Raw genomic sequence first — 27,353 nt, 5'->3', positions numbered from 1 at the left:
TCTGGTATTCCCAACTCTTGAAGAATTTTCCAATTTGTTGTGATCCACACAATGAAAGGCTTTAGCAAACCCCATGGACAGAGGAGCTTGGTAGGCTGCAGTTCATGGGGTCGCGAAGTCAGACACGACTGAGCGACTTCACTTTCACTTTTCACTTTCATGCATTGGAGAAGGAAATGGCAACCCACTCCAGTGTTCTTGCCTGGAGAATCCCAGGGACAGGGAAGCCTGGTGGGCTGCCGTCTATGGGGTCACACAGAGTCGGACACGACTGAAGCAACTCAGCAGCAGCAGCAGCAGCAGCATAGTGAAGCAGAAATAGATGTTTTTCTGGAATTCTCTTGCTTTTTCTATGATCCAAATTATTCTTTGATTTATAGAGCAATAAGAATATTAGCTGGAATTCTCTTGCTTGGATCACAGAAAAAGCAAGAGAATTCCAACGAATATGCTTACTGCTCTAAAAATGAAGGGGTAACCTAGATCCGTGGTCTTCCATCCTCACCCAGCACACCACAATTATAAGGTACTTCAAAGTTTGATCTGTTCTAGAAAGAAGTATGAAGTACATAACTTGCCTCTATTATTCTCCTCCTGATATCATATACTGCACATAAACCCCAATATTCTCACACACACAGCACTTTATCACTTTATGCTCTGGGCACTTGGTAACCTGAATTTACCACATGAAGGACGTCTTTACCTGAAATGTCACAGTAGATGGTCTGCTGGTAGAGCTTGGCTTCCCGGGGATTAAAGTACACAGTGATTTCAGCTGATGAATTGGGCCAGACGTCGCCTTCCTAAAAACATGAAAGAATCGTTAAAAAACAATATGATGAAGGGAAGACCCTGCTTTTAAATGCTGTTAATATAACTCTAGGAAATTTGAAGGAAATATTTTGACAAAAAATAAAAGAAAGCACAGCTTTACCCAATAGATAGGAAATTTCTATTACTTGTCAAGAGGTGATAAAAGCTGGGAAAAAAAGCTTCAAAGATCATTTCAGTGAGTAAATGGATTTATAATTACTTACTAAAGGAAGCTAGAGTACTTAGGACATTTTCTAAAGTTTGTAGATTCAACTAACATTCATTGTATGCCAATGTGTGTACAGCACTGGGCTTCAGAGATTAAGAAAGGCAAGGTCTAAGATTGCATGGAGCTCATCTCTTAGAGGGATGATAAAAATGTACACAAATATCTTAAAATATAGTGATAAGTGCTATCTGTTCTTTAGCTACATATCCAGGTACTGCTTTTCACATGCAAAGAAGTATCTAATTCACTTGACGGAGAAACCACATTCCGAACCTTTGAGTGACAGCATGAGGAAATACTCTTATTTTGTGAAAATAGCAATGGTCTGAGGCAGAATCATTCTGCCTCAGAACTCTGGTTCTGATCCTGTGTGATATTATTTCTCATTTTAACTCAAACTACTCAAAAGTCGTAATAAGAAGACTGAGGTTTGAAACTGTAATGCAACATACGACAAAATCAGAATCCCCTTGAGATACCCTTTTGAAAAATATTTTCTACTAACCATGTAACCTCTCAGGGCTGTGAAAGGACATGTTATAGCAGCTGCCTTAAAGGGTTTCCATGATGAGGGATCATGAGGGATCAAATGCTTTTGACCCACATTTAGTACACAGTAAGAGCTGTGCAAATAACGGCTTGCTATGATTGATGTTATTCTTTTGCCACTTGGAATGACTAAGATGAAAATATGAGAAAAATTAGGGAAGAGAATGTGTTTTTTTCTATGGTTTTTATAAATAAGGCCAAGTAGAGTATCAGTGATAAGCACCTCCAAAAATGTATAAACAGTCCTACCAACTAAATAAAAAACTAAGGAAGGTGATGATAAATAATCAGGATCCAGTTTCAGACAATCTCACATGCATGTTCTTTTCCCGTTTTGACTTGACATGAACATCATGCTGGAATAAAGAATCAAGCAGACACAAAAGTGGTTTAAAATGCAGATATCAACTAAGAGGGCAAGGAAGAGAAAAGTAGAGTCAATTTGTGTTTGCTTTTGAAGGTAACTGTCTGGTGAGTGTGCTTCTCAGGCTGTATGCCCCTGCTTCAGGAGAATAAAGGGTACAGAGACTCCAAGAAGGAGCAGTGAGGGCTGTGGGGGCCACATGGGTCCTGGGAGCTCTCACATCCCTTCAACCCACTAGGATGCAGGCTCCATGAGGGTGGGTGCTAGTCTATCTCCAGCACCTAAACCAGAGGTGGCTCATAGTACGTGTTCAACATTTTTATTGAATTGGTTGTATCCATTCAGTTTGCACAATGTGTAGTTATTGGCAGTTGCCTATTCATCTTTGCAACCTATTTCTGCCACTTTCACCTCAACTGGAACCCAAAAGTCATACAGTTTTAGATCTGACAGGTTCTTTTGAGATCATGCAGGGAATAGGGAAGTCCTAAGCACTTTCGCTTATTTGGGCATCTCACTGTAGCCCTTTTCCAAACTTGTAACTGGTATCTGCTCTCTTTTGATAGATAGTTAATACCTGGCCCATTTTGATTTGTGGGGATTCTGGTGATACGGGGTGCTGGGAACGTTTGTGGCTAGAATGAGCAGAGAGGCCAAGCAGAAAAGATGTTTCACCCATTCAGTGGTATATCAGTAGGTAGTCCATCTTAGAATGGTTGAAGACCTGGGCTTACTCCTAACCCACAAGACAAATGCATTCCCCTGGAGGGATCAGGCTCTGCTTTGTTTGGAAGTGTAGAATGGATACAGCTAACCTGTTCCCATTCGAACTGCTTGACCACAGAGGCCATCTTGGATCCCTATAAAATCTCTACTGGAAAAGCCTCACCGAAATGGTAGGATATGCCCCAAAAAGGATATGCTAGAAGACAGATAAGCTCAGTACCTGTGGATAAATTCAAGTCTTATGGTTTGGACTGGTCTGAACCACTTTCAAAAACATTATTCAAGCAAGACAATCCAGGGCCCATGTGCACACAAGAAGGGAATACACTTAAGTATTATCCCAGAGGCACTTTTGCACACCCCATCTTCAAAGAAGTCTGATTATCAGACTGTGCTTACTCATTCAGTCATGTCTGACTCTTTGCAACCCCATGGGCTAGAGTCTGCCAGCCTTCTCTGCCCATGGGGATTCTCCAGGCAAGAATATTGGAGTGGGCTGCCTTGCCTTCCTCCAACTGGTGAGTTGGGAAAAGGTGGGACAGACATGCTCCAGAGAGGCTATCAGAATCTCCCAGAGGAAGGAGCAGTAACATCTGGATGTGATCCAGGAGCAGACTGTCTGATATGGATGGCTTGGAGGCTGAGAAAGCTTTCTGCCTGGCGAGGGAAGACCAATACAAGAGAATCTGAGCCCACCGGGTGTTCAGACTGGGCGAATGCGACTGTGGGTACCTTGCTTTCTTATCCTAGGCTGCAGTGGTTTCATTGTGTCTACGACATCTGCTAGTAATTTACAGCTTTTACTGAGCCCCAGGAGATAATTCAAGGACAAATCCTATTCTAAAGCCTCTCCTGGGCATGTAGCAGCTAATGTGCATTAAGAGTGCTGAGGCTATCTGTAAAAACAGACGTCTGGTCATTCAGTTTTCTGTCACAGAGGGATGCTTCTCACCCAAGGTCATATCAAGGAGTTAGGAACATGTAGAAGGACACTTTGATTTTTCAGCTGGAATTAAAAGTTAAAGAACTTAATTTTTTTTTTTAACAGCAAAACTCACTACAGCATTTCCTACCAAATCAGAGTGCAAATACCGGAAACAGGTCATTAGCCTAAGATGATCCCATTTTTACTTGTGTATCTTTGATACAGTTCATATTACTTTTCAGACATTTCTGAAGTTAACTACCATGACATCTATGTCATCTCTGAAAAGAACTTTTCTTTCTTTATTGCTCAGTTCTAAAGTTTCGTTCTGACAGCCAAAACATCCAGAATGTTCCCCTCTGGCTCTGACATCAGTATCGTTTCCTCTCAGGCCTGTGAAACCAGCCTCATCACCCAGAACCCCCTGCTGTTCCCCTTTGCCTTCCACAAATGACTCCTTTCCCATCGCTGTCCATTTTCCTGCTCCAAATGAGAGACTGAGAATGTAGAATATAATCTGCAGATGCCCATTATCTCGTTTGTTGAAAATAATTGGCAAAATGGCCTTCAGTTTTACTGTAATGATCTTCCTTCTTGGTCTCAATCTTTTGTTTTCCCCTCAGAACCACCACTAAATTTCACTTATCAACCAAGTGACCTGCTAGAAAAAAATCACCTTTGAATTTTCAACTTTAGTTAATTTGCTATGTTTGTGTTTTTGGCCCAAACATTAAATATTTCTGGGAATGGAACTTCTGGGACAAGAACAACCAAGTGTCTTGACAGGGACAGTTTAGAGATGTTTTGAAAGCTATTTATGAACATACAGCCACTGGTTCATGATAAGCAAGTAATAGGACCATGAGAAGGCTATCCCATTAAAATGATCTCCTTAAAAAATGATATTGGCAATGATTAAATAGGACCTTTAAAAATTCTCTACGATGTCTCTATGATGACCTACAAGACCTTCTAGAACTTACACCAAGATAAGATGTTCTTTTCATCGTACGGGACTGGAATGCAAAATAGGAAGTCAAGAGATACCTGGAGTTACAGGCAAATTGGAGTACAAAATGAAGCAGGGAAAAGACTAACAGAGTTTTGCCAAGAGAACACGTTGGTCACAGAAAACACCCTCTTCCAACAACAAAAGAGATGACTCTATACATGGACATCAACAGATGGTCAATACCAAAATCAGATTGATTATATTCTTTGCAGCTGAAGAGAGAGACGCTCTATACAGTCAGCAAAAACAAGACTGGGAGCTGACTGTGGCTCAGATCGTGAGTTCCTTATTGCAAAATTCAGACTTAAATTGAATAAAGTAGGGAAAACCATTAGACCATCCAGGTATGACCTAAATCAAATCCCTTACAATTGTACAGTGGAAGTGACAAATAGATTCAACGGATTAGATCTGGTAGACACAGTGCCTGAAGAACTGTGGACAGAGGTTCATGACATTGTACAGAAGACGAGGAACAAGACCACCCCAAGAAAAAGAAATGCAAAAAGGCAAAATGGTTGTCTGAGGAGGCCTTACAATTAGCTGAGAAAAGAAGAGAAGCCAAAGACAAAGGAGAAAAGGAAAGATATACCCATCTGAATGCAGAGTCCAAAGAATGGAAAGGAAAGATAAGAGAGCCTTCGTAGTGATCAGTGAAAAGAGAAAAAGGAAAACAATAGAATGGGAAAGACTAGAGATCCTTCAAGAAAATTAGAGATACCAAGGGAATATGTCATGCAAGTTCAGTTCAGTTCAGTTCACTTAGTCAAGTCTGACTCTTTGCAACCCCATGGACTGCAGCATGCCAGGCTTCCCTGTCCATCACCAACTCTGAGTCTGCTCAAACTCATGTTCATCGAGTTGGTGATGCCAACCATATCATCCTCTGTCGTCCCCTTCTCCTCCTGCTTTCAATATTGCCCAGCATCACAGTCTTATCCAATGAGTCAGTTCTTGGCATCAAGTGGTCAAAGTATTGCAGCTTCAACATCAGTCCTTCCAGTGAATATTCGGGACTGATTTCCTTTAGGATGGATTGGTTGGATCTCCTTGTAGTCCGAGGGACTCTCAAAGTCTTCTCCAACACCACAGTTCAAAAGCATCAATTCTTCAGTGCTCTGCTTTTGTTATGGTCCAGCTCTCACATCCATACGTGACTACTAGAAAAACCATAGCTTTGTCGGCAAAGTAATGTCTCTGCTTTCCAATATGCTGTCTAGGTTGGTTATAGCTTTTCTTCCAAGGAGGAAGTGTCCTTTAATTTCATGGCTGCAGTCACCATCTGCAGTGAGTTTGGAGCCCAAGAAAATAAAGTCTGTCACTGTTTCCATTGTTTCCCCATATATTTGCATGAAGTGATTGGGCCGGATGCTATGATCTTAGTTTTTTGAATGTTGAGTTTTAAGCCAGCTTTTTCACTCTCCTCTTAGATGGGCACAATAAAGGACAGGAATGGTATAGACCTAACAGTAGCAGAAGATATTAAGAAGAGGTGGCAAGAATACACAAAAGAACTATACAAAAAAGATCTTCATGACCCAGATAACCAGAATGGTGTGATCCCTCACCTTAGAGCCAGACATCCTGGAATGTGAAGTCAAGTAGCCTTAGGAAGCATCACTATGAACAAAGCTAGTGGAGGTGGTGGAACTCCAGCTGAGCTATTTCAGTTCGTAAAACATGATGCTGCACTCAAGATGCCAGCAAATTTGGAACACTCAGCAGTGGCCACAGGACAGGAAAAAGGTTAGTTTTCATTCCAATCCCAAAGAAAGGCAACGCCAAAGAATGTTCAAAATACTGCACAATTGCACTCATCTCACACACTAGCAGAGTAATGCTCAAAATTCTCTAAGCTAGGCTTCAACAGTACCTGAAGTGAGAATTTCCAGATGTTCAAGCTGGATTTAGAAAGGGCAGAGAAAACAGAGATCATATTGCATTATTGATCATATGCATAATCCGTTGCATTATTGAAAAAGCAAGAGAGTTCCAGAAAAACATCTACTTCTGCTTTATTGACTATGCCAAAGCCTTTGACTGTGTGGATCACAACAAACTGGAAAATTCTTCAAGAGTTGGGAATACCAGAACACTTTACCTGCCTCCTGAGAAATCTGTATGTAGGTCAAGAAACAACAGTTAGAACTAGACATGGAACAGCTGATTGGTTCCAAATTGGGAAAGGTGTACATCAAGGCTGTATATTGTTACCCTGCTTATTTAATTTATATGCAGAGTATATCATGCAAAATCCCAGACTGGATGAAACACAAGTTGGAATCAAGATGGCCAGGAGAAATATCAATGACACCACCCTTATGGCAGAAAGCAAAGAGGAACTAAAAAGCCTCTTGAAAGTGAAAGAGGAGAGTGAAAAAGCTGGCTTAAAACTTAACATTATTAAACTAAGATCATGGCATCTGGTCCTATCACTTCATGGCAAATAGATGGGGAAACAATTGAAACCATGACGGACTTTATTTTTGGGGGCTCCAAAATCACTGCAGATGGTGATTGCAGCCATGAAATTAAAAGACACTTGCTCCTTGGAAGAAAAGCTATAACCAACCTAGACAGCATATTGAAAAGCAGAGATATTATTCTGCTAACAAAGGTCCATCTCTTCAAAGCTATCTTTTTCCCAGTAGTCATGTATGGATATGAGAGCTGGACAATAAAGAAAGCTGAGCGCCAAAGAATTGATGCTTTTGAACTGTGGTGTTGGAGAAGATTCTTGAGAGTCCCTTGGAGACTCCTTGGAACAAGGAGATCAAACTAGCCAATCCTAAAGGAAATCAGTCCTGAATATTCATTGGAAGGATTGATGCTAAAGCTGCAATACTTTGGCCATATGATGCCAAGAACTGACTCATTGGAAAAGACCCTGATGCTGGGCAATATCGACAGCAGGAGGAGAAGGGGATGACAGAGGATGAGATGATTGGATGACATCACCTACTTGACGGGCATGAGTTTGAGCAGACTCTGGGAGTTGGTGATGGACAGGGAAGCCTGGTGTGCTGCAGTCCATGGGTTCACAAAGAGTTGGACATGACTGAGTGACTGAACTGACTTAAAAATCCTCTACTGAAAATCTTTAGATAAAAATAAATTCTTTAAAATCACCTTTTCCCCTCCTATTACCCATCTCTTTCCTTCCTTCTTTCCAATGAAGAATTATTTCTTCAAAAATTTTGAAAATCAAAGCCAAAAGTACAAGAATGGGCTGTAACTCACTCCAGTATTCCTCCCTGGAAAATCCCATGGACAGATGAGCCTGGTGTACTGTAGTGCATAGGGTTGCAAAGAGTTGGACATCACTGAGCAACTGAGCTTACATACATACATACATGGATACATTGTTTTATCTGGAAAGTAGTTTACAATATGACTCTGCCTATATTTATCATAAAATAGCTGCATTTTAATTCTCAACTTACATTTAGAAAAATAATCCAAACACTTGCCCACTCAAATGTTACACTTTCCAATCATACTCTCTAATCTGGCAAGAGATTAGACACAACATAAGAATGAGTTGTATTTAACTTCAAACCATTATATTTGCTATTAAGTGAGAGCTCATGTTCCCAGTACTGTGTTAAGTGCCGATGTACCCTATCTATCAGTCTTTACAACCTTGTGAAGTAGTATTATCCCCATTTTAAACATGTGAAAACCAAGGCAAGGAGAAGTTAAGTATCTCACCTAAGGCTGCATCAACAGTTAAGTGGCAGAGCTGGGATTCTGTAGTACTTTTTTCTTTAATTTCCTGAACCCTGCTGCAATCATAACAAAACATGAGGCCTCTGCTTTTAAAAACTGCCAGGAGAAATTTTAAAACACTACAACCAACAATCAGGCTTAATTGAAGCCAGTGGGACCTGGTGTTCGTCCAGTGGACATAGTAGGACATGCTGCATACTCAAACATTCAGGTACTTTGGAAGGTGACTCGCAGGAGGTTCCTATGAATGACACAGTCAACATTAGCATGGTGCAGCTCTTGAGAAACGCGCTGGAGGATCTTCACCAAGCTGTCCTGGTTGGGTCAGGCTACAGCCAGTTCCGAACAAGGTTACTGAATAATGACTCCAAGAGCAGCTATAATGTGCCATGAATTTCATAAGGTTCTACCAAAATGGAAATATTCTTTTGGTAGAATGGTTTCCGCTATCTTATCATATTTAAGAAAAATTTAAAGAATTTCTCTTGGGAAATAAAAATATCCCCTTAAAGTCAAATTTCTATTAGACAATGAGAGAAAAAATAGAAGCACTGATCAGCAGCTATAATCCACAATGACCTTCTTAGAACCTTCCAGATCAATAGAAGTTTCTCTTTATTGTCACCTGGGGCAAACATTAATAGAAGTGTCTCAAAGAGAAATAAGAAAAAATAGAAGCTAAAAACTAAAGGCAAACTATTCTAATTATCATTGAAAGAAAAGACTGAATTGGCACATGGCATGCAAAGAGATTTTTCTCTTTCAGTATATCTCCTGGGAGAGGAAACTGTGAATTTAGGCAAGTTTTGATTCTGACCAGAAAAGTTTTTAAGACAAGGTTTTAAGATCTGGCTATCCTGGGGAGATGTCCCTGGAGGTCCAATGATTAAGACTTTACCTTCCAACACAGGGGGTGTGGGGTCCATCCCTGGTCAAGGACCTAAGATCCCACATGCCTTGTAGCCAAAAAACCAGAACATAAAACAAACAATATTGTGAGAAATTCAATAAAGACTTTAAAAAATGGTCCACCACATCAAAAAAAAAAAAAAAACCTTAAAAAAAAAAGATTTGGCCATCTCTCAGAGAATGTTTCACAAAAGATCTCTCTTGGGTGAGATACTCCAACCCATGTACAGCAAAAACTCCAGTGGGATTTTGTGGAGCTGAGGTAGCTGTGGGTGATGTTCCTGCATTCCTCTGGAAAGAGCCAGACCTGTGTCACTTTCAACAAAGAAGGGTCTTAATTTATTTAACAAGCCAAGAGGAACCTTGATGGTTCTAAGACTTCCCTAAGACTTTCTACCTCCACTGGTTCTCATATACAACAGTGAATATACCAGCACAAATGGAAAAGACTTAGCTGAGCACAAAGATCTGAGAAGGATGAACAATAATAAAGGGAGGGTGAAGAATGGGAAAACCACGCTGATGGAAGAGCCATGACTTGTCAAGGACAGTTTGTTCTCAGCACATCCCTGTCCTCTTTTCTCCTTTCCGGTGTCCATTTCCAAGATGTCAGCGCCCACATGTTTGCAATGTGACTCACGACTAATGGTACAAGAAGTGGAAGGGGTTTGCAGTAAAAAGCTTGATCCTTCCTCTTTGCTAGCCATCTGGGCTCCCACCCAATCTAGTTCTGCTGAGCTCACATGCTATGCCAATTCGAGAAAAATAAAGTAAACTAAATTTGAGCTGTGCTTTCAAAGCCTGAATTGCTGAATCCCCTGTTTTCTGCAGGCTTAGGTGACGACAAAGCATGGTTTACTGTTTCTTACATGGTAATAAAGAAATTATCAAGTTTCTCTCCCTTTAAAAGACTTAGTTAAATTAAGCTGAAGCTTCCTAGGAATACTGGATGAAGTCTGCTTTGATGGAAGACACTTGCTAAAAGAAGCAGAAGTGTTTTCCCTGATGTCAGTCAGTCAATCAGTTAGAGCCAGTTTGGGCAAATATCTTTAAATTCTCAGACATTTCTTTTTGAGAAAATATCTAGTGTTCAACATTCAGAAAATGGCTGCATTTTAAAAGTGTGACCTGAGCTAGCAGGACCAGAGTCCAGAAGCAAGGCTACCACACCTATGCTGTGATTTCTCAGAGGACTCCTAGACGCCCATGGAAATCCAAAGCTTAATTCTCTCTTTTTGCCCTGTAATATTCTTCTGCCTCTCAATCCTCAGAATTGTGTTTTTTTGTCTTTAAATCTCTCTCACTCAGGGTACTCAAGAGACATAAGCAAAGGAAATTAGAGAATAAGACTGTCAAAATTCTGTACAGCTAGAGTCCATCTAGTAAAATAGAATATTACATTTCTGAAAGTAGTCCATTTCACTTGTTTTTCTGGAAGGCACAAAACTTGCATAATAGACTCAATTTTGTGATTCTTTCCCAAAGGGAAAAGAAACCTGTGTGGATGCAGGTGGCTTGAAGAATGATCAGTATTCTATAGAACCTAGTGCCTTCCCTAGGTAAGGAATAAAGGGAAATTTTAGGTTAAGTACATTAGTATTTAGAGATCTTATCAAAAGAACTGGCATGAGGAACTTGATGTAAATAGCAGTAATACACAACATGTTTTAATGACTAGAACAACAATTTTTGTTACTATTAGAATATCAGTGATTACTATTAGAATATCAATAAATTACAAACTAAGTTGAAAAAAATCCCTTCCATCCAGTTTTCATGTATTTGCCCAAAACTGCCTACTTCTTGTGTTTTTGCCCATACCCTTCTTCCACCAATGAACATGTCTGGGGTCTCTCAAAAGACAAACTTCCACTTCTACACTCTGTGACCACACCAGATCCAGAGATGCCCAGGCATAACTCCCCAGGATTCTGCCAACAGACCCTACAGCAATGGTATTCAATGAGCATGATGAGCAGAAAATGAATTGAGACAGTGGAACCAACCAGTTGTCAAGTGGTGAAAAGGTTATAGAGTAAGAACCTGTAGTTCCAGAGTTCTGGATCATTCTTACAGCACTGAGTCAAACTACTTCTCAAGATCATATAAACAAAATGTGATTTAAATTCAAACCTTCACCACCTTTTGACAATTTATGGACAATGATTGATCTCTTAATCTGGAATCTGCTTGCTTTAAATTGAAAGAGCCTCTAAAATAGGAACAATGTTCCCATAAAACACTCAATATGCAAGGAACACAATAAGGGCTAAACTAACCTCTATTTTAGCTGATGCATTTAGAGAACCAGATATATAGACAAAGGTCTGAGAAAATAGGCATATCATTTCTTACTTATTTTCAGACCCTAAAGTACCTTTTTTTTTCTTTTTGGTTTTTAAACTTATTTTTTAAGTTTACCTCATTTGAAGAAAATATCCTTCCTTAGTGGACAAAGAGGCTGAAGGACCTAACAGAAAGCAAGGTAGTCTCTAAACCCCTACATCAATCTTTAATTTTATTTTTTGAACAGGCCATCAATTAGAGACTGACTGTTAGATCAGTAGGTGACACTGATTGGTTTTAATAATCTCTGCTTCTATTGTGAACTCAGATCATATCAAGAAACTAATTAAAAAGAATCACATCCTAATAAAGAAAACTAATCACTGATGCATAGCTCAACTGTCAGATATTAAATAGTGGCCATTTGGCACAACTGATCTTATACATGAGCAATATTCAGAAGATCCTTCAGCAGAAAATGGTGATGGGCAAGGCATAATAGGGTAGAAAGACATGCAGGATGACCTGATGAGTTCTCAGTCAGTTGATTCTCCTCTTGGCCTTCCTTCTCTGTGAATTAACAGCCTCTCCCCTCTTTGCAGGGCCTCTAAAGGTGAGCACCTGGGGGCTATCTTAGGCCTGCTGCAAATTTCTTTCTGTGCTGCTTTTATTTTGGAATTTCCGTCTGCTCTTCATCCCTTCTGTGAAGACTCCAAAGGATACTCACAAAGCTTGCCTCCAGACCTGATTCCTATCCCACAAATTAAGTACTGTATTTTCAAAATTATTTGGACATCTAGTGTCATCTCAAATTCAGCCTGTTCAGAACCAAATTCATCATCATAAATTGATTTCCATTTGTTCATTTGTTCCTTCATCCACCCATTAATTGGTACTGTGCTATGCATGGGGTACAGATAAGGATAAGGCACTTCTTGATTTTAAGGAGCTCAGAGTCTGTCAGACCAGAGAATCATAACCTACTAGCCAAAAAGGATCAACATGCCCTACCCAAATATCCTTATCCGGTATACGAGGCAACTGATGCCACAGGAGATGAAATGGCTTGCTTAAGGTCACATTTGCTATTGGCAAAGCTAGGAGTAGAACCCAGGACTTCTGGTTGCCAGTTCCTATTAAAGTCATAATCCTCCCAGTCACTCTAGTTTAGATCTGAGAAGACATGTGGTTCTTCACTATGTCTCACCCTCAATGGCCAGTCTACCAAAAAGCACTTTGGTGTCTTTCTTTGGAGCATCTCTCACATCTGCCATTTCCATTGCTTTCCGACTGTCACCCGGCTATTTCAGGTCAGCATCACCCTCACACAGCACACCTTCCACTTGTCAGCAGATGTTCAGTTTCCTGACCTTCCCTGCGTTAGTGAATTCCCCCTGCCTGACCTGCACTACCCATCCCACCTCTGCGCATCCTCCTCCAACTTGATCCACAAGCGGATGCTAAGATAATCTTCCTGAAACACCCTGAACACACCCTGTGCCTGATCCAAAACTGAACTGAGTCTCAGAAACCCTCAGTACCACTTACCAAACTAGGATCCATAGAACACTGACTCCAGTACAGATTTTGTGGGGAAAGGGGTCTCTGGTCATGGGGAAATACTGTTTGCACTTTGCCCTTTGAGAGTCACAGTCTCTTGAACCAGTATTTCCCAAAATTATTTGACTGCGAAATTCCCTTTTTGCAGGGAACATACACTGCCACCTGTCAGACCCAATGTTTACAGAAACACACTGTAGGAGACAGTCGGCCATAGCATAACAGGTTGCCAGGGCAGCCCAGACATGCCAACTCTCCTTCTCAGTCTCAGTTTTTATATTCTCCATGACCACCAGCTCCAGACAAACTGATCGTTTCATTGCTATTTAATATGCTGTGAACCTAACACTTTCTCTTTTGTTTTCATAACTTTACCAATTGGAAACATTCTTCTTCCTTTCTTAAATTTTACCCTTCCTCCAACATTCAGGTCAGATCTCATCTCTTCTATAAATCTTTTACCAGCTCCCTCATAGAATTCATTTACCTGTAATCATAAAACCAAAATCTCAACGGTGCAAAATACTCATAGCTCACATCTGAGTCAAGAAGCTAATGTTATAAAATTTTCCCATCAAATAACTTCAAAAGTAATTTACAAGGTAAGATTGCATTACACTCACAAGAACTGTATTTCTATAAAACTATCAGGGTCTCTAAGTAGGAAAAAAGGAAATTTAATATCAATAAATAATTCACTATAACAGATACTGAGTTCTGCTCTTTCTACCAGAAAAACACTAAGGAAGACATTAGGAAAAATTTATGACTTCATTTTTCAATTTGCAAAAATTATCAAGAATCAGCTAATAAATACTCTCATGAGAAGAAAACCTAAATACTGTACAGAAAAGATAAAATCATTACAGATGCTATAAGCATCATTTATATACTAAGCAAATATTGTCCCCTTCCTGGAGATTTTTTTCATACAACATAAACAAAATTAGTCTCATTTATTTAAAAGATATCATATCTGTGTATCACTATCTTACAAAGTGGTTTCCTTCCTAATAGTAAAAATATGCCTTGTGCCCAATTCAGTTCCTATTTTAGAATTCAAAAATAATCATATTAAATGCCACATATTAATACATTTAACATCTGCAATGAGAAGCTTTTGGTTTTGTGCATGAAGAAAAGAAAATCTGAGGTTAAGCCTAGTCTTTTTACTTCTGAATTTAATATGTACAAGCCTTACCTGTGGGCCTCCCACCTCCTTTCAACTACCAATCTTTGCCATCCCAGAGTCACCCATTCCCAGAAGGCTATGAGAAAATGATAGCAGTCATCAGCCTGGATTCTCTGTACCAGCTGGGAAAAGTCCTGGACTGCCCACACTCTGGGCCTTGCCAGCCATGTCTAAGATTGCCCTGCCTGATTGCTCCTCCCTGCCTCTGTCCCACTCAGCAACTTACATGCTTGGGATTTGTAATGCCTTCTTGAACTTCTCACATCTCTGGGTATGGCTTACTTTTACAGGTACATGTCCTGTCCTTCCAAGACTATATTTTCACCTTGACTTAACCTCTTTCTGGTCTAACTCATTATATCTGAAGATCCCTTGGCTCAGTTGAACCCTAGATGGTCTTCCGACATGAGAGAAGATTCAGCCTCAATCCACATCTCCAACCTTATTTTCCTACATGAACCCTTTACTTCAAGCAAAACTGAACCATTAATGGAGCTCTAAACGAACCACGCCTTGAATGAAACCCCTATTTTATTTTCCAAAAGTTCCATTCTGCAAGATCCAACTCAAGGCTCTGCTCTCAAAAAGCCTACTCTAACTTCGTAGCCTATGATAATCACCTCAGCCTCTGAATTAGTGTCCTGACAATCTTTACCAGTGATTCACATAGCTAATTCTACTAAATACTAAAGGGTATCTCCAAGGGGAAGGCTCCCTCTTAGCGATTTATAATGCTCATTACCATATGAAAGACTTTTAGCCATCTAACAGCAAAATAAACCTTTCAAACAATATGGAACCCAGTGTTTCTCAAACTTACTTAGCCATGGAATCCCTTTTCTATGTTATATCTTGTAATCATAATTTCGAGGTACAGATAAAAGGAAGACTGCTGTGTATAAGTCAGTGGCATTTCTCAGAAATGACTTTTCATTCTAATGTGTCCTTGTGCCCAACAGGTCTGAATGGTAACAATCCAGCCGCTCTAACTGGTTGTGGGCTTTCTTAACTCCTATTATTGTCTTTATCCTCACATCACTCTATGCTTGCTAAGTTTAAAATAACATATAGTGCCTAGCACATATAGAAGATGCTGGTTATTCATTTTGAGGCAGTAGGGCAGAGTGGTCAGGAGTTTGTTCTGTGATATAAAAGCAGAAAACATATTAACAGACATAAAGGGAGGAATTTACAATAATATAATAATAGTAGTGGACTTCAGCATCTCACTTACATCAGTGGACCAATCATCCAGACAGAAAATCAATAAAGAAACTCTGACCTTAAAGGACATATCAGACTAGCTGTACTTCATAGATATCTACAGGACGATCCATTCAAAAGCAGGACAATATACATTCTTTTCAAGTACACAGGCAACATTCTCCAGAACAGATCACATGCTAAGTCACAAAACAAGTCTAAACAAATTTAAGAGATGGAAATTATATCAAGCATCATGTCCAACTGCAACAGTATAAAAGTAGAAATAATTACAGGAAGAAAAATGGATCAAACACAAACACATGGAGACTAAACATGCTACTAAAAATCAATGGGTCATTGAAGAAATCAAAAAAGAAAGCATCAAAATACACCAAAATAAGTGACAATTAAAACACAGCTTTCCAAAATCTGTGGGATACAGCAAAAGCAGTTCTAAGAGAGATGTTTACAGCAATATAATAGAGTACCTCAAGAAACAAGAAAAATTTCAAATAAACAATATAACATTACCAAAATGAATTAGAAAAAGAAGACCAAACAAAGCCTCAAATCAGTAGAAGGAAGGAAAAAATAAATATAAGAGAGGAACTAAATAAAATAGAGAACAACAAAAAAAATCAAAGACACCAAGATAGATAAAATTGATAAGCCTTTAGCCAGGGTCATTAAGAGAAAAAGAGGGAGAATGCAAATAAACAAAACAAGAAATGAAGGAGGAGAAATTACAACTGATATCACAGAAATACAAACAATTGTAAGAGAATACTATTAATGGTCATATGCTAACATATTAGACAACCTAGAAGAAATGGGTAAATTCCCAGAAATATACCATCTTTTAAGATTGAATCAGGAAAAGAATAGATAATCTGAAAGACTGATTACTAGTGTCAAAATTGAATTAGTAATCAAAAAAATTTTAAGAGAAAAAAAGTCCCAGACTGCATGGCTTCACAGGGAATTCTATCAAACATATAAAGAAGAGTCTATCAAACATACTTATCCATCTCAAACTAATCCAAAAAATTAAACAGGAGGGAACACTCCCAACCTCATCTATGAGTCCATTACCCTGATACAAAAGCCAGAGAAAGATACTGTCAAAAAAAAAAAAAAAAAACAGGAGACCATTACAGGCCAATATCTATGAAGGACACACATACAAAAACCATCAACAAAATATTAGCAAGCCAAATTTAACAATATATAAAAGGTACCATATATCAAGATCAAGTGGGATTGTTCCAGGGATGAAGGGACGATTCAATATAGACAAATAAATCACTGTGATATGCCACATTAACAAAACAAAGGTTAAAACCCCACACGATCGCTTCTCAAATGGTTCAGAAAAAGCATTCAACAAAATTCGATTGCCATTCATGATAAAAACTCTGAACAAAGTTGGTATAGAGGGAACATATCTCAACACATTAAAGCCCATTTACAATAAATACACAGCTAATATAATACTCAGTGGTAAAAAGCTAAAAGCTGTTTCTCTAAAATCAGGAATAAGACAAGGATGCCCATGCTTGACAATTCTATGTAACACAGTATTAGAAGTTCCAGCCTCAGAAATCAGATAAGAAAAAGAAACAAAAGGAATCTAAATTGGAAGAGAAGAAATGAAACTGTCAGTATTTGCAAATGACATGATACTATATAAAAAGAATCCTAAAATCTCTTCCATAAAACTACTCAAACTAATAAATGAATTTGGTAACATTATAGAATATAAGATTAATATATAGAAATCTGTAGCTTTTCTATACACTAATAATGAACAATTTAAAAAGAAATCAAGAAAACAATTCCATTTATAATTTCATTAAAAAGATTAAAATACCTAGGAATAAACAATGAAAGAATTGAAAGACCTATCCTCTGAAAAGTAAAGACAAAGATGAAGAAATAGAAAATGATACAAATAAGTAGAAACGTATCCTGTATTCATGGATTGGAAGAATTAATGTTAAAAAGCCCATATTATCCAAAACAATCTACAGATTTAATATAATCCCTGTTAAAATACCCATGACACTTCTCAAAGAACTAGAACAAGTAAACCTAAAACTTATTTGGGACCCAAAAAACCCCAAATAACCCAATCTCAAGAAAAAGGAACAAAGCTCAAAGTCACTCCCTGACTTCAGACCACACTAAAAAGCTAATCAAAAGAGTGTGGTACCAGCACATAGATCAATAAAACTGAATAGAAAGCAGACATATAGATCAATGGAACAGAATAGAGAGCCCAGATATAAACCCACACACATATGGTCAATTAACCTACGACAATCTAATTCCATCAACAGACAAACAGATGAAGATGTGGTGTGGTGTGGCGTGTAAAACAGTTCAGTTCAGTCCCACAGTCATGTCTGACTCTTTGCTGCAGCACGCCAGGCTTCTCTATCCATCACCAACAACGGAGTTTACTCAAACTCATGTCCACCGAGTCAGTGATGCCATCCAACCATCTCATCCTCTGCCATCCCCTTCTCCTCTTGTCTTCAATCTTTCCCAGTATCAGGGTCTTTTCCAATGAGTCAGTTCTTCGCATCAGGTGACCAAAGTATTGGAGCTTCAGCTTCAGCATCAATCCTTCCAATGAATATTCAGGACTGATTTCCTTTAGGATGGACTGGTTGGATCTCCTTGCAGTCCAAGGGACTCTCAAGAGTCTTCTCCAACACCACAGTTCAAAAGCATCAATTTTTCAGCACTTAGTTTTCTTTATGGTACAGCTCTCACACCCATACATGACTACTGGAAAAACCATAGCTTTGACTAGACATATCTTTGTCAGCCAACTAATGTCTCTGCTTTTTAATATGCTGTCCAGGTTGGTCATAGCTTTTCTTCCAAGGAGCAAGTGTCTTTTAATTTCATGGCTGCAGTCACCATCTGCAGTGATTTTGGAGCCCAAGAAAATAAAGTCTGTCACAGTTTTCATTGTTTCCCCATATATTTGCCATGAAGTGATGGGACCAGATGCTATGATCTTAGTTTTCTGAATGTTGAGTTTTAAGCCAGCTTTTTCACTCTCCTCTTTCACTTTCAACAAGAGGCTCTTTAGCTCCTCTTTGTTTTCTGCCATAAGGGTGGTGTCATCGGCATATCTGAGGTTATTGATATTTCCTGTGGTAATATTAATTCCAGCTTGTGTTTCATCCAGTCTGGCATTTCGCATGATGTACTCTGCATATAAGCTAAATAAGTGGGGTGACAATATACAGCCTTGACGTATTCCTTTCCCAATTTGGAACCAAACTGTTGCTCCACATCCAGTTCTAACTGTTGCTTCTTGACCTACATACAGATTTCTCAGGAGACAGGTAAGGTGGTCTGGTATTCCCATCTCTTTAAGAATTTTCCACAGTTTATTGTGATCCACACAGTCAAAGACTTTGGCATAGTCAATGAAGCAGAATTAGATGTTTTTCTGGAACCCTCTTGCTTTTTCTATGATCCAACAGTTGTTGGAAATTTGATCTCTGGTTCCTCTGCCTTTTCTAAATCCAGCTTGAACATCTGGAAGTTCACGGTTCACATACTGTTGAAGCCTAACTTGGAGAATTTTCAGCATTACTTTGCTAGCGTATTCAGTTCAGTCGCTCAGTCATGTCCGACTCTTTGTGACCCCATGAATCACAGCACACCAGGCCTCCCTGTCCATCACCAACTCCCGGAGTTCACTCAGACTCACGTCCATCAAGTCAGTGATGCCATCCAGCCATCTCATCCTCTGTCGTCCCCTTCTCCTCCTGCCCCCAATCCCTCCCAGCATCAGAGTCTTTTCCAATGAGTCAACTCTTCTCATGAGGTGGCCAAAGTACTGGAGTTTCAGCTTTAGCATCATTCCTTCCAAAGAAATCCCAGGGCTGATCTCCTTCAGAATGGACTGGTTGGATCTCCTTGCAGTCCAAGGGACTCTCAAGAGTCTTCTCCAACACCACAGTTCAAAAGCATCAATTCTTTGGTGCTCAGCCTTCTTCACAGTCCAACTCTCACATCCATACATGACCACTGGAAAAACCATAGCCTTGACTAGATGGACCTTAGTCGGCAAAGTAATGTCTCTGCTTTTGAATATGCTATCTAGGTTGGTCATAACTTTTCTTCCAAGGAGTAACCGTCTTTTAATTTCATGGCTGCAGTCACCATCTGCAGTGATTTTGGAGCCCCCAAAAATAAAGTCTGACACTGTTTCCACTGTTTCTCCATCTATTTCCCATGAAGTGATGGGACCGGATGCTAGCGTGTAGATGAGTGCAATTGTGCAGTAGTTTGAACATTCTTTGGCATTGTCTTTCTCTGGAATTGGAATGAAAACTGACCTTTCCCAGTTCTGTGGCCACTCCTGAGTTTTCCAAATTTGCTGGCATATTGAGTACAGCACTTTCACAGAATCATCTTTTAGGATTTGAAATAGCTCAACTGGAATTCCATCACCTCCACTAGCTTTGCCCGTAGTAATGCTTCCTAAGGCCCATGTGACTTCAGGCTCCAGGATGTCTGGCTCTAGGTGAGTGATCACACCATCACGGTTATCTGGGTCATGAAGATCTTTTTCATATAGTTCTTCTGTATTCTTGCCACCTCTTCTTAATATCTCTGCTTCTGTTAGGTCCAGAACATTTCTCTCCTCTACTGTACCCATCTTTGCATGACGTTCTCCCTTGGTATCTGTAATTTTCTTGAAGAGATCTCTAGTATTTCCCATTCTACTGTTTTCCTCAGCCATAAAAAAAAAGAATGAAATTCTGCCATTTGCAACAAGTGGGTAGACCAAGAAAGTATTATGATTAGTGAAATAAGTCAGATGGGGATGACAAATACTATATTATCACTTACATGTGGAACCTGAAAAATAAAACAAATATATACAGCAACACAGAAACAGACTCACAGGTATAGAAAACAAATTAGTGGATACCAGTAGGAAGAGGTAGTGGGGAGGGGCAAGATAGTGGTATGGAATTAAGAGATACAAACTACTGTGTATAAAAAAGATAAGGAACAAGGATATATTGCACAGCACAGGGAATTATAGTCATTATTTTGTAATAACTTTAAATGGAGCACCATCTATAAAAATATCAATTCACTACATTGCATACCTTAAAAAAAAAAAGGGGGGAATTTAGTCTGTGGAATCAGACAGATTCTGTTCTAACTCTAGCTCAGGTCTCAGTAGTTAGACAGTGAGGTCAAGGACTATGTCTGTTTTGTTCATCAATGCCCAGTTCGCAGTGCCTGGTACAGAACATGCAGTCAATAAGTATTTATTGAATGAATTAAGGACAAAACAGTTTTCCACCCAAATGATTGTGCCCACCAGAGGACATCTGACATCTGGATGGAGCTTTGATTCTTGCAACTAGCATCCAAGGGGTAAAAGTCAGAGCTGCTATTAAAATATCCTACAGTATACAGGACAAAGAATTATCCAGCCCCAAATGTCAATAGTGAAGACGTTGAGAAACCCTGCTCTAGGGTGAGGTCAATCAGGGATAAACTTCTAACTACTAACACTAATTGCTTGACCTTGAGTAAGTTATCAGATTTCTCTAACTCTTAACTTCCTCATCTATAGAATGGGAGACAAATTATAACCGATAATAATATATATATATAAATGAGATAAAGTAGGTATCATGTATGAAGTGCGTATCAGCAACTGGTGTATAGAGTGTGACCTCTATAAATGTCACCTCTGAGTGTTCTAACCATTAACCTTCATTCACTGGCACATAATGACAATGAGGTCCCTCAGATGGAATCTTTATGCTCTTGAATCACACCGTTATCAGTCTCAGAGTGAGTACTCACATCACATTAAGCCCTCTTCCCCACAACGTTTATTGCAAGGTTTACTGTATTTATGTGCTTACCAGAGGCTCAATAGTGAAAACGGTATTCAAGAAGAGCATGCTGTCTGCCTGAACCAGCTTTCTCTGATTCTCAAAAGTTCGGGAGAGAATGGAAAGACGTTGTCGGAGAGAAAGATCAATAATGCACTCCTCAAGAAACTCATCAGTCTCACTCTTTTCCTTTTTGCTAAGATCATCACAGACCCTAAAAAAAAAAAAAAGAAGAAGAAACATGAGATTTATTCTGGTACTTCCATGAAGTAAAGGGCTCCCCTCCAGCCCATCCTCTCGTGAAGTCTCACCCATGATCTTGGGGTGGTCCTTCCTTGCCCAAGACTCTAATCTACCAGTTGAGAGACCTTATACCTCATCCTCTCGAGAACTTCAGTTTGTTTCCTTCAAGAAGTCCCCCAGGCTTCCTATCCTACTCAATGCTCATTTGCTTACTCCTGATCCCTTACAGATATTTGCACAAATATTTTCCTTTAGGTAATTGTGTTTTCCAGGATGCTTTTTCAATATTTAACATCTATCCTGCCTCTGATACTTCAAGGGCAATTTTTTGTTTCTTCTAAACTTGCTTAGCTTGAAATTTTTCCTAGTTGTTATTACCTACAGAACAGAATCTGGAGCCAGCAGACTAGGTTTTGACACTAATTCCACTCTCTATTTACTCACTCTATGACTTCAGGAGTTACTTAAACCCTCTAAGCCTCAGTGCCTTCATCAACAAAATGGAAAGAATAGGAGATCCTCCATCATAAAGATGTGTTGAGAATTAAATATGATCAAGGACATGGGGTAATTCTTGGAACAAAGCAGTTGCTCAAGAAATGCCAGTTTTCTGTCTATATGAATGGCAGGCAGTTGCCAAGCTGTCAAGTTATAAAACACTCAGACTACAAGTGGAGACACGTCCTTTCTCTCTCTCTCTCTCTCTCTAGATCTTCACATCCCTTGTGAAAAAGCAGCCTTCATGACCGTCTACTCATTACTGAAGGTATGCTCACATAACTACTTGCATCTGTGACTTCATCTGAAGACTGAATTTCAAGTCCTGCCAGGATACATGACCATTTTCCCAGCATTTTTCTGGTATTACCAGTGGTGAGAGACATTATTTAGTAATGTGAATACTGAGTGAGAAGATAGGGTCACTTAAATCCAGTCCCAGCCCCAATTATTTTGTAACTGACCTCATGCAAACCATATGCTCAGCAATGTCAAATAACTCTTTTTAAAATAAATTCAGTGTCCAGGGTCCTTCAGTCACACAGCATAAAGAAGTCGAAGAAGTGGGTTCAGTGTGTTCTGGCCCCAATGAAGAAAGCATTGTGTGCTCCCTTTTTCTTGCTTGATGGGACACAAGGTAACCAAAGCAGCCATCATTCTATACTGCTGGGCAGGTCAAGGCAAATTAAAGGCAGTTCAGTCCACAAGAAGAAAGGAAATCATGTATTCCTCCAGGTGTAATTTATTAATACATATCTATGGAAAATTCTGAGAGAGATGGGAACACCAGACCACCTGACCTGCCTCTTGAGAAATCTGTATGCAAGTCTGGAAGCAACAGTTAGAACTGGACATGGAACAACAGACTGGTTCCAAATAGGAAAAGCAGTACATCAAGGCTGTATATTGTCACCCTGCTCATTTAACTTATATGCAGAGAACATCATGAGAAACACTGGACTGGAAGGAACACAACCTGGAATCAATCAATAACCTCAGATAGGCAGATGACACCATCCTTATGGCAGAAAGTGAAGAGGAACTAAAAACCCTCTTGATGAAAGTGAAAGTGGAGATTGAAAAAGTTGGCTTAAAGCTCAACATTCAGAAAACGAAGATCATGGCATCTGGTCCCATCACTTCATGGGAAATAGATGGGCAAACAGTAGAAACAGTGTCAGACTTTATTTTGGGGGGCTCCAAAGTCACTGCAGACGGTGACTGCAGCCATGAAATTAAAAGATGCTTACTCCTTGGAAGAAAAGTTATGACCAACCTAGATAGCATATTCAAAAGCAGAGACATTACTTTGCCGACTAAGGTCCATCTAGTCAAGGCTATGGTTTTTCCAGTAGTCATGTATGGATGTGAGAGTTGGACTGTGAAGAAGGCTGAGCACCAAAGAATTGATGCTTTTGAACTGTGGTGTTGGAGAAGACTCTTGAGAGTCCCTTGGACTGCAAGGAGATCCAACCAGTCCATTCTGAAGGAGATCAGCCCTGGGATTTCTTTGGAAGGAATGACGCTAAAGCTGAAAGTCCAGTACTTTGGCCACCTCAAGAGAAGAGTTGACTGATTGGAAAAGACTCTGATGCTGGGAGGGATTGGGGGCAGGAGGAGAAGAGGATGACAGAGGATGAGATGGCTGGATGGCATCACTGACTCGATGGACGTGAGTCTGAGTGAACTCCGGGAGTTGGTGATGGACAGGGAGGCCTGGCGTGCTGTGATTCATGGGGTCGCAAAGAGTCGGACACGACTGAGCGACTGAACTGAGCTGATTCCTTAGGAACAAATCTTAAAGAAACAATCATGAACATAAATAAAGAGCAACAAAGAGGTTCACCAAAGTGCTTGTAATAACACAAAAAATGTGAGTAAATTTGATGTATCACATTGAAGTATTGGTTAAACAAATAATGGGACTCAGACATTACATTTATATATGAGGGTTAATGGGAGTGGGGTGTGGACCAAAGATGATAATGCTTTATGAATTGAGGAGGATGATGGACTCAACCCTTACGCCAAGAAACAAAGGAGGATGCTTTCCTCCCATGCTGCTGGGACTCTTGAGTCAGTGAGAGCTGTATAATGAGAAGTGGGGGTGTGGGGTGAGGACACCAGATGTCATCCTCTCTGCCATCTATGCAGAATTACAGCCATGGCTGGATGTAAGAAGGGAATGTGGCATACCACTGAGAGCTGGCTTGACTCCAACAAGGACTTCTGTATCCCTCAGTCTATTGTTATGCCATCTTGTCTGGCGGATACTCATTGGCTCCTGCACTCAGAGGAGTTCAGTTTTTCAGCTGAAGATGCCTCTCATCACAGAATGTAACAATACACTAGCCTTCCCTTCCAGTAAAATCATGGATTTACTCATTTTGCAAATGGTCTGGTAGCCCAAACAACCATCACCTTCAGGCATCAACTACGGTTCAGTCAGTGGACTATTCTCAGTGGGGAGTACAGTGTGTCTCAAGTACAGTAGTGTTGAACCAGTACTGCCCTCTCATCTTGGGTTCCTAGAGACCTGCACTCTGATCCTTTGCAGCATCCCAAGAGGTGGTAATTGAATGCCGAGATTAAAAACTAAGAACCTCAGCCATCATGGCTGGCAGAAATATTCCCCTCCACACCCGGTATGGAAAGGATAGAGCCATCCAACTTCAAATGGACTGGGTGATACTGGACAGACAGTATTAATAACTCTGTGATGCCTGTCATAAATGAAGTACTAGAGGTCCTCTTCCTGTTCACCAAGTACCACTCAAGTCTTTAGGTTCTTATATGACTGGGAAAGGGAGTGTTGTGCTAGGTCGTTTCAGTCGTGTCTGACTATGTGACCCCATGGACTGTAGCCCTCCAGGCTCCTCTGTCCATGGGATTCTCCAGACAAGAATACTGGAGTGGGTTGTCATTTCCTTCTCCAGGGGATCTTCCCGACCCAGGATCGAACTGGAGTCTCTTATGTCTAGTCTGTATTGGCAGGCGGGTTCTTTACCACTAGCGCCACCTGGAAGAGCTCCCCAAACACAACTGAGATTAAATTTATTGCTACCCAGGTGATAGGCTGAAAGCCAAAATACAACTGATTTATTTACAGAAATGTGTCATCTCCAATACTGTAATGCTTTGGAACACATCCATGCTAATCACTTTCGGGGTGGGGGACTCCACTGAGGATTCTGTGTTCTTGTACACAGTGAATCCAGAACGAGAGCAGCTGTTATTGAGAGAATGGCCATGACCTTGATGGAGAAATGGGGAGCAGAAATCCTCAAAAGCCCATGCTGTGTCTCTGGAAATAATAAACTGTGATAAGAATGAGGATGGAAATATCTTGTAGGATATTTTATAATCCCTCAGGCCAAGATAGAGGAAGTAAGGGGGAATGAATTCAGTCCCAATTTTTGAAGGGATTAGTTTTCTGTAACTCCTAGAAAAATGTCAGAAAAGAGAGAGAACCAAAAGATCATTTTCAAAGGTTCTATATCTGATTCCTAAGGTTCAAAAAAATTGAAAAACAAAATAAGCTCAGAACTTCTTCCTAAGGGAAATGATATCACCACTGTCAGAGTCTGGAGCCTGAGATTAGCCTGAGGTCCCCAAATCTTAATGTGTGTCCTAAGATTCACACCAACATGCTTTGGAAGGCAGGGAGGAAGACTTCCTTTGTAGAATGGAAGTGATGAACTGCCAGAAAGGCAGAGGGCTCAGATGTGCCTTTGCTGAGGCACAGCATCAAGATGCGGAGAACAAGAAACTCTGATGGCTGGACTAGGGCCTTGAGGATGTCCATAATACTGAAGGGGTTAGAATTCTCAAAGTGATCACGTAGCAAGTTTCAGCCCCTTAGAAGAATGCCTTGGGATGAGTTTTAAGCCATGTTATAACTGGAAAGCAGTGAGAAGACTCTTGAATTCACCTAAAATCTACACTGAAGTTTTAAAATCTTAAGTTACTGGGACGCTGCAATGGGAAACGCGAATCTCCTGAAGTATGCCTAAGGCCCGTTTAGATCACCTGTGTCGCAAGTTCAGGACAGAAGTCAAGCTTTCTCTCTACACCTTAACTACAGAAGTTACTGAAGGAAGAGGAGAAAAAAAGAGCTCGCTCACCACTAGGAGTAGCAGAGTCAAACATAAAACGATTATTCCAGGGATTCTTGCACTGTTCTTCCTGGGGAGCTCAAGAGAGAATTTATGCCAGAAGCTAAAGATCTCACTCCTGTTTCTTAGGGACAAGCAAACCTTGGCCCATAAGCAAGCTATCCAAGAACATTCTGCTTGATCTGCTGCTGATGTGAGCCTAAAAGACAAGCTGAGGGTTTGTTACACGGAGGAGGAGAGGATCTACACTCACAGCAAGAGCACAGCCACCCATGAAAGGGGCACCTATCCAAAGATATGAACCGGATGTTCAGTAAAGAATAGCCTCTTTCTTTGGTTTTTGAGATGATGGGCATTTTGTTGCTCGTTAGTCTAGGACAAGAATCCATGGCTAATAATATGAAACTTGGTGGCATGCTTGGGAATGTATCAAGGAACAGGAGAGGCATGGGAGAGAAGAGATACCTGGTCAAATAAGAGATAAGTCATTTTACCCTAATTGAAGGGAAGGAAGAAGGGATGGGGCAGAAAATTCAATACATTCTTCACTTAGATCAACCAATCCAGTTTGTAGCAATAAGTTATGTTTCTCTGTGTCACCCACACACAGCAAAGCATTCTTATTTAGCCATCTGAAGCCACTTTTCAAGTTCATTGTTTAAGGGAGGGGTATGTCTATGGGGTCCCACAGAGTCGGACACGACTGAAGTGACTTAGCATAGCATGATCCAAGATGATAAATTTGGGCTTCCAATTGTGATGGTTAAAATGCTCTATTATATTGTTTCCTTGCTACAAAAACAAAACAAAACAAAAACAGCCAGGAGGATCTAACAGAAAGAGCAAGAGAGACAATGCAAAAGAAAAGGAATAATGAGACTCAAAGATAATATTACAGATAGGGCCATGAGTGTCTGGGGGGACAAGCAGTGTGGGGGAGGGGAGAAATGTCCATTCACATGTGATTAAAATTATAATCTCTTAGAATTTCTGACAGCAATTGGTTTGAATTTTTCCTGAGTTTCACTGTTGAATAACTTCCTTACATATCTTTTGGACATAGGCATGGCATCAGTCATGTCCTATACATTTGGTCAAACACA

General features: G+C 40.0%; 1 protein-coding gene across 1 annotated transcript in view; it reads right to left on the bottom strand.

Annotated features, from left to right (window-relative positions):
- The window catches only part of HYDIN (HYDIN axonemal central pair apparatus protein), a 347,988-nt gene that overhangs the window by 235,519 nt on the left and 85,116 nt on the right, over positions 1-27,353 (bottom strand). The window contains exons 9-10 of the mRNA XM_060398473.1: positions 21,425-21,608; positions 707-806 (exon numbers count right to left, since the gene is read on the bottom strand). Coding sequence (XP_060254456.1) covers positions 707-806; positions 21,425-21,608 — 284 coding nt within the window. The remainder of the gene's footprint in view (positions 1-706; positions 807-21,424; positions 21,609-27,353) is intronic.

The sequence above is a fragment of the Ovis aries genome, chromosome 14 (assembly GCF_016772045.2).
Source record: "Ovis aries strain OAR_USU_Benz2616 breed Rambouillet chromosome 14, ARS-UI_Ramb_v3.0, whole genome shotgun sequence".
NCBI classification, from domain to species: domain Eukaryota; kingdom Metazoa; phylum Chordata; class Mammalia; order Artiodactyla; family Bovidae; genus Ovis; species Ovis aries.
This window is presented reverse-complemented; position numbering and strand designations above follow the sequence as displayed.